Raw genomic sequence first — 12,129 nt, 5'->3', positions numbered from 1 at the left:
ATTGTACTAGGTTGTTGAGTGGGACTCCACAGCAGAGTTCTCAACCAACGGCACCAGCACCAGCAGTTACACCACCTGCCCAGCCAACTCGGGGTGGGGGTCAGGCATCTAGGGGTCGCCCAAGAGGGGGAGGCCGATCAGATGGCGGGCAAGCTCAAGTCTATGCTTTTCCTGCCAGGCCAGATGTTGTTGCCTCAGATGCAGTGATCACATGTATTGTTTCAGTGTGCCACAGGGAGGCTTCTATATTATTTGACCCTGGTTCCACTTATTCATATGTATCATCATATTTTGCCCATTATCTGGATATGCCCTGTGAGTCCTTAGTTTCACCTGTTTGTGTATCTACACCGGTGGGAGATATTATTACTGTGGATCGTGTGTATCGGTCGTGTGTGGTAACTATTGGGAAACTGGGAACTAGAATTGATCTCTTTTTGCTCTGTATGGTTGATTTTGATGTAATCCTGGGTATTGATTAGTTATCTCCATGTCATGCTATTCTGGACTATCACGTAAAAATCGTGACGTTGACGATGCCGGGGTTGCTAAAGGTTGAATGGAGAGGTTCTCTAGATTTTGTTCCTAGCAGGGTAATTTCTTATTTGAAGGCCCAACGTATTGTTGAAAAGGGATGTCTGTCATATTTGGCCTTTGTGAGAGATGTTGATGCAGATACTCCTATTATTGATTCAGTACCGGTCGTGTGAGACTTTTTGGATGTATTTCCTGCAGACCTGCCGGGTATGCCACTCGATAGGGATATTGATTTTGGTATTGACTTGGTGTAGGGAACTCAATCTATTTCTATTCCTCCGTATCGTATGGCACCCGCTGAGTTAAAAGAATCGAAAGAGCAACTTCAGGAACTCCTTGAAAAGGGGTTTAATAGGCCTAGTGTGTCACCTTGGGGTGCACCAGTTCCGTTTGTGAAAAAGAAAGATGGTACTATACGGATGTGCATTGATTATAGGCAGTTGAAAAAAGTTATAATCAAGAATAAATATCCATTGCCGCGTATTGATGATTTATTTGACCAGCTTCAGGGAGCGAGGGTGTTCTCCAAAATTGATTTGAGATATGGGTATCACCAGTTGAAAATTCGGGATTCGAATATTCTGAAGACGGCATTCAGAACTCGTTATGGACACTATGAATTTCTTGTGATATCTTTTGGGCTAACCAATGCCCCAACATCATTTATGCATTTGATGAATAATGTGTTTCAGCCATATCTTGATTTATTTGTCATAGTATTTATTGATGATATTCTGGTGTACTCACGTAGCCAGGAGGAGCATGCACAACACTTAGCTATTGTATTACAGAGGCTGAGGGAGGAGAAACTTTATGCCAAATTCTCTAAGTACGAGTTCTGGCTTAGTTCGGTGGCATTCTTGGGACATATAGTGTCAAGTGAAGGAATTAAGGTGGATCCGAAGAAAATAGAGGTAGTTCAGAATTGGCCCAGACCATCTTCAGTTACTGAGATTCGGAGTTTTCTCGGCTTGGCCAGTTATTATCGTCGCTTCGTGGAAGGTTTCTCGTCTATTGTATTGCCTATGACTAAGTTGACCCAGAAAGGTGCTCCGTTCAGGTGATCGGATGAATGTGAGGAGAGCTTTCAGAAGCTCAAGATAGCTTTGACTACAACTCCAATATTGGTGTTGCCTATAGGTTCAAAGTCTTATATTGTGTATTATGACGCGTCACGTATTGGTCTCGGTGCAGTACTTATGCATGATGGTAGGGTGATTGCCTATGCGTCCAGACAGTTAAAGGTATATGAGAAGAATTATCCAGTCCACGATCTTGAATTAGCAGTTATTGTTCATGCCTTGAAACTTTGGCGGCATTACTTGTATGGTATCCAGTGTGAGGTATATACAGATCATCGAATTCTACAACATTTATTTAAACAGAAGGATCTTAATTTGCGGCAGCGGAGATGGTTAGAGTTGCTTAAGGATTATGACATTACCATTCTCTATCATCCCGGAAAGGCCAATATTGTGGCCGATGCCTTGAGTCGTAAGGCAGAGAGTTTGGGCAACTTAGCATAGTTACCGGCAACAGAGAGGGCTTTAGCCTTGGATGTTCAAGCCTTGGCTAATCAGTTTGTTAGATTGGATGTTTTCGAGCCGAATCGAGTTTTGGCTTGTGTGATTTCTCGGTCTTCTTTATATGATCGCATCACAGAGCACCAGTATGATGATCCACATCTGCTTATCCTTAAGGACACGGTTCAGCACGGTGATGCCAAGGAAGTCACTATTGGAGATGACAGTGTATTACGGATGCAGGGCATGCTATGTGTGACTAATATAGATGGTTTGCGTGAGCTAATTCTCCAGGAAGCTCACAATTTGCTGTACTCTATTCATCCAGCCGCCGCGAAGATGTATCAGGATTTGAGGCAACACTATTGGTGAAGGCAGATGAAGAAAGATATAGTTGGGTTTGTATCTCGGTGTTTAAATTGTCAACAAGTAAAGTACGAGCATCAAAGACCGGGCGGATTGCTACAGAGACTTGAAATTTTGGAGTGGAAGTGGGAACATATTACCATGGACTTCGTAGTTGGGCTCCCACGGACCTTGAGAAAGGTTGATGCTGTTTGGGTGATTGTAGATCGGCTAACCAAGTCCACATATTTTATTCCAGTTGGTACCAATTATTCTTCGGAGTGGTTGGTTGGGATTTATATTCGAGAGATCGTTCGCCTACACGGTGTGCCGGTGTCCATTATTTTAGATCGGGGTACGCAGTTTACCTCACAGTTTTGGAGGGCAGTGCAGTGAGAATTGGGCACACAATTTCGGTTGAGTACAATATTTCACCCTCAGACAGACGGACAGTCCGAGCAAACTATTCAGATATTGGAGGATATGCTACGCACTTGTGTCATTGATTTTGGGGGTTCTTGGGATCAATTTTTGCCACTCGCGGAGTTTGCTTACAATAATAGCTACCAGTCAAGCATTCAAATGGCTTCGTATGAAGCTTTATATGGGAGACGGTGTCGGTCAATGGTGGGTTGGTTTGAGCCAGGTGAGGTTAGACTATTGGGTACTGACTTGGTTCAGAATGCTTTAGAGAAGTTCAAAGTAATTCAGGAACGGCTTCGCACGGCACAGTCTAGACAGAAGAGTTATGCTGACAGGAAGGTTCGTGATGTTGTTTACATGGTTGGGGAGAAGGTTATGCTCAATATTTCACCCATAAAAGGTGTATTGAGGTTCGGGAAGAAGGGCAAGTTGGGCCCTCGGTATATTGGGCTTTTTGAGATACTTAAGAAAATTGGGGAAGTGGCTTATGAACTTGCTTTGCCACTTAGTCTATCAGGTGTTCATCCAGTGTTCCATGTATCCATACTCCGAAAGTATGTCGGGGATCCATCTCATGTTCTGGATTTCAGTACAGTACAGCTGGGCAGTAATTTGACTTATGATGTGGAGTCAGTGGCTATTTTAGACCGACAGGTTAGAAAGTTGAGGTCAAAGAGCATAGCATCAGTGAAAGTGCGGTGGAGAGGCCAGCCAGCTGGAGAAACTACTTGGGAGATTGAGTAGGAGATGCAGAGCATATATCCACACTTATTTGAGACTCCATGTATTATTCTAAACCCGTTCGAGGACGAACGTTTGTTTAAGAAGGGGAGAATGTAACGACCCGGCCGATCATTTTGAGTATTATAACCTTGTTCCCCCATTTACTACTCAATTTATGCTTTATAGTTGTTTTATGACTTACCGGGGTAGTTGGTTCGGGTCCGGAAGAAATTCGGAGTGAAATGAGACACTTAGTCTCATAATTAAAAATTTAAGTTAGAAAAGTGGACCGAATATGGACCTATGTGTAAACGACCTCGAATTTTAATTTTGATGATTCTAATAGCTCCGTATGGTGATTTTGGACTTAGGAGCGTGTACTGAAAATAATTTGGAGGTCCGTAGTGGAATTAGGCTTGAAATGCCGAAAGTTGAATTTTTTAGAAGTTTGACCGTGGGGTTGAATTTTTGATATTAGGGTCGGAATCCTATTTTGAAAATTTGAATACCTCCGTTATGTCATTTATGACTTGTGTGCAAAATTTGAGGTCAATCGGACGTGATTTGACAGGTTCCGGAGTCATTTGTAGAAATTAGAAATTTCAAAAGTTCAATAGGCTTGAATTGGGGTGTAATTCATGGTTTAAGCGTTGTTTGAGGTGATTTGAGGATTCAACTAAGTTCGTACGATGTTTTAGGACTTGTTGGTATATTTGGTTGAGGTCCCGAGGGACTCGGGTGAGTTTCGTATGGTTAACGGATCAAAAATTGAACTACAACAGCTGCTGCAATTTCTTTCTGCTGGAAATTTCTTATGGCAGATTTGAGCCCAAAATCGAGCCACGATCGAGCCCAGGGTTGAGGGCCACGATCGAAGGTAGGGCCGAGGACCAGGTTCGAAGACATGATCGAAGGCCAGGGTCGAAGACATGATCGAAGGCCAGGGTCGAGAGCCATAATCGAGGCCCAGGATCGAGGCCCAGGATCGAGACCCAGGATCGTGGACCTCGATCGAAGGCCAAGATCGAGGCAGAACCGAGGCTGTCTAGACAGTATTATAAAACACGGACTTCGTATCATTCGCCATGTTTTTTACAAATTGGAGCTTGAAGAGAGGCGATTTTTGATAGATTTTCAAGGAAAACTTGAGGTAAGTCCCTTGTGATCATTTCTACTCAATAATATTAAATTATTATTGAACAATCCGACTAGATTACATGATTTTGAGGTGTAAATCGGAGATTGGAACTTAGAAATTTGAAAATAAGATTTGTAGATTTCAGGGTCGAGTTGAGGTCGGATTTTGGTAAAATTGGTATGGGTAGACTCGTGGTTGAATGGGCTTTCGGATTTTGTAACTTTTGTCGGGCTCCGAGACGTAGGCCCCACGGGCGATGTTTGAGCTAAAAATTGGATTTTTATGGAAAATTAGCATTTTCTTATGGGATTAATTTCAATTAATTTTATTGACTGAAACGAATTATTTATGGCAAGATTTGAGGCGTTTGGAGGCCAATTCACGAGGAAAGGACATTGCAAAATAAGAATTTCACGGCTTGAGGTAAGTAACAAGTATAAATCTGGTCCTACGGGTATGAAACCCTGGAATTTTGTGTCATGTGAATATTTTGGAGGTGACGCACATGCTAGGTGACGAGCGTGTGAGCGTGCACCGAGGGGATTGTGACTTGGTCCGTCCCGTGAAACTGTAAAGTTGAATAACTTGTTGTTAGTTATTTGCTCTCTATGTGTTGAAGAAATTTGACTGTAAATCAATGTTAGAAATCATGCTTAAGCTATGTGATAGTACTATTGGGACCCACAGAGGTCACATACTTGTTGAATTATTTGCTAATTGCTATCTTGTGCTTAGTCATGATTTTACTTGCGTATCATACCTCAGTCTTTCTTGATATTTGTTGATGCATTATGTTATCTTTATTTGGGCTGATCTTTATGATTTCTAAGAGCCCGAGAGACTAGAGAGGTTGAGGACTAAGTAAGGCCGAGGGCCTGTCGGCGAGGTAAGGATATTATGGCACGTGAGTTGTCAGTGCAACACGTGAGTTGTCCGTGCAGATTATGGCGCTTGGGCTGTAGGAGCCTCTCCAGAGTCTGTACACTCCCAGTGAGCGCGGTTACCCATTGAGTGTGAGTGCTGAGGGCTGAGAGCCGAGTGGTTGAGTTGTTGTGATGAGTTGTCTATTCTTTGCTGGAATTATTGAAAGTGAATTATAACTGTGTAGCTCGTCATTATCTTTAGTTTCTTAGTTATTATTGTTACTTGCTGAGTTGGTTGTACTCATACTACATCCTGCACTTCGTGTGCAGATCCAGAAATTCCCGGACATAGCGGGTGTTGATCATTTCGCATAGTTGATTTTCACGAGATTTTGAGGTAGCTGTTGTGTTCCGCAGACCTTGTCTCTCCTTCTCTATCTCCTTGTTTACTGTATTTGGTCTCAGACTATTATAGACCGTATTTTCCAGACTTGAATTTATACTAGATGCTCATGTATTTAGTGACACCAGATTTTGGGGAGTGTTCGTATCAGTATTTGTGGGATTTTGTATTGTATTTAAATATTATATTTTCAAACTTAAGAAAAATTGTGGTTTATTGAGATTATTGGCTTGCCTAGTATCGAGATAGGCGCCATCACAAGGGTTGGGATTTTGGGTCATGACATAAACCAAGAGGGTTTTCAAACTTTTCCAACTTAATTCACCAATTAAATGATAAACACAATCATATTTTCGGGTAATTTAACCAATATTGAGTTAAGAACACTTACTCCGTTATTTTCCTTGAAAAACTCCCGAAAATCGCCTCTTTCCGAGCTCCAATCCGTCGAAAACTGAAAATGAAATTTTCAAAACTTAAACTCTCTGCCCAGACATTTGCTCTACGCGATCGCGAACATTCTCACACGATCGCGAAGAACAATTTTTCATCGCCCACATTTAACTCTACCAGATCATGGACTTTCCCACGCGATCGCGATGCACAACATCACAGACCTACGCGATCGCGGACCTAACCACGTGATTGTGAAACACACACGCGTGATTTCCATTTTTACCCCATTTCCTCTACGTGAACATGACCTTTTTCACGCGTTCGCGAATAACAAACTCACATAGCTACGCGATCGCGTCCCGCTTCACGCGATCGCGAAGCACAAAATATCACTGCCTCAAATTAACCCTACGCGATCGCAGATATCCCCACGCGATCGCGTAAAACAAAAACCTCCACTGACAAACTAAGCCTACGCGATCGCAGACACATTCACGTGATCGGGTAGAAGGAAAACAACATCGGTATCAGAAAATTCCAGCAGGTGTTCAAGTCCAAATTTTTGATCCGTTAACCATCCAAAACTCACCCGAGCCCCTCGGGACCTCAACCAAATATACCAACAAGTCCTAAAATATTATACGAACTTAGTCGAACCCTCAAATCACCTCAAACAATGCTAAAACCATGAATTACACTCCAATTCAAGCCTAATGAACTTTGAAATTTCTAATTTCTACAAATAACTCCGGAACCAATCAAATCACGTCCGATTGACCTCAAATTTTGCACACAAATCATAAATGACATAACAGAGGTATTTTAATTTTTCAGAATCGGATTCCGACCCCGATATCAAAAAGTCAACCCCCCGGTCAAACTTCCCAAAAATGCAACTTTTGGCATTTCAAGCCTAATTCCACTACGGACCTCCAAATAATTTTCTTTCTGGACACACTCCAAAGTCCAAAATCACCATACGGAGCTGTTAGAATTATCAGAATTCAAATCCGAGGTCTTTTATACGTAGGCCCACATTCGGTCAACTTTTCTAACTTAAATTTTTCAATTGTGAGATTAAGTGTCTCATTTCACTCCGAATTCCTTCCGGACCCGAATCAACTAACCCGATAAGTTATGTATGAACTGTAAGGTATAAATTGCACAGTAAATGGGGGACTGGGACTGAAATAGTCAAAACGACAGGCCGGGTCGTTACAGTATCACCTTCAGCGAATGAACCTTGCGGTTAAATGGAAAGAAAAAAAAATTAACCTTGTCGTACAAATTTATTTACACTTCCGATGTTTATATCAAATCGACAAATGTATGAAGAGTTTGCATATTTATTTCTTAGTCATGTTTAATTAATATATATTCTCGGCTCATTACGTACGTTATTTAAATAACGCACTCCTGTGGTTTAGTGCAAACACAAGTGTTCTTGATTGTAGAGGAGAGAGTAAGAAATTAAAGAAAATAACATAATTAAGTACGGATGAACACAAGTGCGGTGAAAGAGTAATATTTCTACACAAATTTTTGTACCATCAAAATTTTATTAATTTTAAGAATGCAATAATCGATCCAGTTATTGATTTGATAAATTTCAAATTTACCAAAATGAATACTATCAGATTTGAATGTTAATTAGGAGTTAGGGATAGTAAGTTCAAGTTCAGATATTCCTGTATTCTTTTGGCTGCTAATATGTTGTTTATAACGTCTACATATTGTGACGATTCAATTCTTATTATTTCTATAGTTAGAAAGTTTCTATCATATCTCAACTGCTCTTCCTATTATTGTTTTCTTATTTTTTTTCCCATCATTGTCATGACCATTAATCCCAAACTGGTCTGGAGGATTTAACTTTTAATTAAGCCATCGAAAAATATGATTAAGTCTTTGATAATAGTTGCTAACTGTTTGTACAATCTAAGAAAATTTAAGATTTAGTCGTAATTGTTGTTGACAGAACATCACGACACAAATATTTAAAAATTCACCGTTGATGACTTGGTAATGCAGAAGCCTAATCCACACTTTGTTTAGGGGAAGTTTGAAGTCCGATTCAAACAAATTTTCATCTATAAATAGGCACACCACTCTAATCTTATTTCTTGCAGATAAACAAAGTGTTTCAATACATACTGAGTTGTTTCTAATTTGCAATGGCTCTCAAGTTGTTTGTATTAACCATTGCCATTTTGGCTGTTGTCTCTTCAATAAGCCATGCATCTGATCCTAGTCCTTTGCAAGATTTTTGTGTTGCTGTTAACGACTCTATGGCTGCTGGTAAATTACCGAACTAAAAATTTGATTGTTTGTTTTCACATGTACCTGTTGTTATTTTCATTTTCTAATAATGATTTTTTACGCAGTTTTCGTGAATGGAAAAATATGCAAGGATCCAAAGGTTGTCAATGCCGATGACTTCTTCAAATCAGGCCTAAACATACCTGGAAATACTTCAAATCAAGTCGGATCAGCTGTAACTGCTGTGAATGTCGGCAACTTACCTGGACTTAACACTCTAGGCATTTCATTAGTTCGTATTGATTATGCACCATATGGTCTCAACCCACCTCATACTCACCCTAGAGCAACTGAGGTTCTTGTTGTACTCGAGGGTACTCTCTATGTCGGTTTTGTCCTTTCAAATCCCGGACCAAATATGAAGAACAAACTCTTTACAAAGATTCTAAAACCTGGAGATGTGTTTGTTTTTCCAATAGGTCTCATTCATTTTCAGTTTAACATTGGAAAGACTACGGCTGTTGCATTTGCTGGACTCAGCAGCCAAAATCCAGGAGTTATCACTATTGCTAATGCAGTTTTTGGCTCAGATCCACCAATTAATGCTGATGTCCTCGCCAAAGCATTCCAAGTTGATAAGAAAGTGATCGATTATCTCCAATCACAATTCTGGTGGGACAACAACTAAATTTTGGTACAAGCCAAATGATACTATGATGTTATTATTTATTCTTGTTTTTTGAATTTAAGAAATCATAAATAAAATCCAGGATCTAGTTCTTTGGACTGGTTTTCCTTGATCTTTTCGTATGCTTGAATGCCTGGAATGTCTATCACTATACTAGTACAAGGCTTAAAAACTAGACTTGTGTATAAGCATTTACCTTTGAGGTTCAGTGAGAAATATTAGAAAATTTACACGCTGTGTGCACTTGAGGCAGAGAAAACAGCATAAACAAGAAAACAGAAACCACAAAGGAAGTTTGGACAGATGGAATCTAAGTAGAGTTAAGTTCTCACAGATTATTGACTTGCTAATTCAATGGGTTGCTCTAGTGGTGAGCATCCTCCACTTCCAACCAAGAGGTTGTGACTTCGAGTCACCCCAAAAGCAAGGTGGAGAGTTTTTGAAGGGAGGGAGCCGAGGGTCTATCGGAAACAGTCTCTCTACCCCAGGGTAGGGATAAGGTCTGCGTACACACTACCCTCCCCAGATCCCACTAGTGGGATTATACTGGGTTGTTGTTATTGTTGTTTCAAAAGCCAGCTATGGTTTTCTGGTTGCTACATGTTTGCAGCTATTGCATCCCTTCAAATACAATTTTAATGTGAATTTCCAAGTTTCTTCCAAGCTCCCGCAATCCCGTCCAGGGAAAAGAGAGTTTACTGCTCAAGTAACGTCAACATATACTACTTGTGATTATTTTTTGCAAAATACAACGTGAAATAACACATGTATAAGCAACATCTAAATATTTAACTTGCTTAGTTTACTATCTCTTAAGTTGTTATTTCTCGTGTGTTTCTAGTGCTCCCTATCAGAATTTATTTCATTCCCAAGACTCGAATATTATACTTCTGGTTAAGGATGAATGGATCTTATCTATCCCAAATAAAATTTTCTTTTATGCGTCGGTGTAAAGATTGCGAAAAATAAAGTTGCCTGGAAAGTGACAGTGAATGGTAAGCATACCACTCCCGCAAGAACTAAGCAATGTTTTTCTTTCTTTTTCGCTTGTACTTTGTTTCAAAGAGAAAGATGAATATCACAAACAGGAGACTTAATTTTATTCCATAACAAGCCATAACATATCCTCATCCAATACATCACAGTATAATGGAGAGGAAAACCAGTCGGCAACATTACTTATTTATGTGACACAAGCAGTTCACATAACCATAACTATTTGTAGCTTAATATAGTTTGCTACTATTTTAGTTGTTATCCCACCAGAATTGGGATTGGAGGTAATCCACAACTTTGTTGTCAACTTGGAATGCTTTCGCGAGAACATCAGGATTGATTGGTGGGTCTGAACCAAATACTGCATTCGCAATAGTGATGACTCCTGGATTTTGACTACTGAGTCCAGCAAATGCAACGGCATTAGTCTTTCCAACATTAAACTGAAAATGAATGAGACCTATTGGGAAAACGAACACATCTCCAGGATTTAGAATCTTGGTAAAGAGCTTGTTCTTCATATTTGGACCAGGGTTTGAAAGGACAAAGCCGACGTAGAGTGTGCCCTCAAGGACAGCAAGAATCTCAGTTCCTCGGGGGTGTGTATGAGGTGGGTTGAGACCATATGGCGCATAATCAATGCGCGCTAATGAAATGCCCAGAGTGTTGAGTCCAGGTAAGTTGCCGACGTTCACAGCAGTTACAGTAGATCCAAGTTGATTTGAGGTATTTCCAGGTATGTTTAGACCTGATTTAAAGAAATCATTTGCCATAACCTGCTTTGGATCCTTGCAAATTTTTCCGTTCACAAAAACTGCAAAGGAAGTTTCAATAATTAAAAAAACAAACAAAAAGGATAGGAGAAAAGCACACAAATATTCATAAAAATTGCTAAGACCAGATTGATTTTTGCATTCAAAATAATTATTTGATCATATACCAGCAGCCATGGAGTCGTCAACAGCGACACAAATATCCTGCAAAGGACTGGGATCAAATGCATGGCTCATTGAAGATAACAAAGCCATTATTGCAATGGTTAATACAAATGCTTTGAGAGCCATTTCTAGTATAAACTATCTTATGAAACAATTTAAATGATCTTTCCTTTGTTGATCTCTTACAAACTTAATAAGTAAAGCTTCCTATTTATAGATAAATATTTGTTTTGAATTGGTCGTCAATTTTTCCTTAACAAATTGTGAATTAATTAGCTTCTATATTACCAAGTCATCAATTGGTAAACTTTTTAAACGCATAGTACTAGAGGCTGGAGCTTCCTTCAACAACTACAAAGACTAAATATTATTTACCTAGCAGGTAGAGAAATTAAGATGTGATAGAAACTTCCTAAGGGAAAAAGAAAAAGAACGTATATAACCCCCACTAGATGTAAACTGAGATGCCTTATATATATTGCACACGCGACCAAATAATGTGTACACAATAATCGAAATGATTTAATTCTAAATCTTCATTGACATTAATTACTAAATTACTGATATCCTTGTTAAGTTTACAAATTATCTTGATTTATTTGTCACGTCCCAAACTACTACCTAGACGTGACTGTCACCCAACTAACGCCACCCGCCAGGCAAACCATACTTTCTTACCTTTGTTTGACCAAGAAATATAATCTCCAGTTAAACTATTAAAATTATATAATGAATGATCAAATCTAGTTAAGGATAATGACTCTAGATATTAAGTGTAAGGATGCACAGTAGATGGGACTGAGTTCGCATGTGATTGATGACAATAAATATAAAATACTCTTGCAACAACAATATTAAATGAGATATATCTAGCAATAAATGTCAATAAATGGAATT

General features: G+C 39.6%; 2 protein-coding genes across 2 annotated transcripts; one reads left to right on the top strand and one right to left on the bottom strand.

The window, feature by feature from the left end:
- The first annotated feature begins 8,460 nt into the window (after positions 1 to 8,460).
- LOC104105843 (putative germin-like protein 2-1) lies at positions 8,461 to 9,396 on the top strand. The gene is made up of 2 exons (XM_009614247.4): positions 8,461 to 8,649; positions 8,736 to 9,396. Exons 1-2 carry the CDS (start codon positions 8,526 to 8,528, stop codon positions 9,296 to 9,298), a joined length of 687 nt encoding a protein of 228 aa, XP_009612542.2. The 5' UTR covers positions 8,461 to 8,525; the 3' UTR covers positions 9,299 to 9,396.
- Positions 9,397 to 10,374: 978 nt separating this feature from the next.
- LOC104105844 (germin-like protein subfamily 1 member 20) lies at positions 10,375 to 11,434 on the bottom strand. The gene is made up of 2 exons (XM_009614248.4): positions 11,235 to 11,434; positions 10,375 to 11,108 (listed from the first exon to the last, which is right to left on the bottom strand). The coding sequence occupies exons 1-2, from the start codon at positions 11,356 to 11,358 to the stop codon at positions 10,546 to 10,548; spliced, it is 687 nt and encodes a 228-aa protein (XP_009612543.1). The 5' UTR covers positions 11,359 to 11,434; the 3' UTR covers positions 10,375 to 10,545.
- Positions 11,435 to 12,129: the final 695 nt, after the last annotated feature.

The sequence above is a fragment of the Nicotiana tomentosiformis genome, chromosome 1, assembly GCF_000390325.3.
Source record: "Nicotiana tomentosiformis chromosome 1, ASM39032v3, whole genome shotgun sequence".
NCBI lineage: Eukaryota > Viridiplantae > Streptophyta > Magnoliopsida > Solanales > Solanaceae > Nicotiana > Nicotiana tomentosiformis.
Note: the sequence above shows the minus strand (reverse complement) of the source record. Positions and strands in the feature narration are given on the sequence as shown.

Excerpts from the sequence above, each read along its gene's own strand:
- LOC104105843 (XM_009614247.4), top strand. The coding sequence starts at position 8,526 with ATGGCTCTCAAGTTGTTTGTATTAACCATTGCCATTTTGGCTGTTGTC. Across the intron at positions 8,650-8,735 it reads TAACGACTCTATGGCTGCTG|TTTTCGTGAATGGAAAAATA; the intron begins GTAAATTACCGA and ends TTTTTTACGCAG.
- LOC104105844 (XM_009614248.4), bottom strand. The coding sequence starts at position 11,358 with ATGGCTCTCAAAGCATTTGTATTAACCATTGCAATAATGGCTTTGTTA. Across the intron at positions 11,109-11,234 it reads TGACGACTCCATGGCTGCTG|TTTTTGTGAACGGAAAAATT; the intron begins GTATATGATCAA and ends CTTCCTTTGCAG.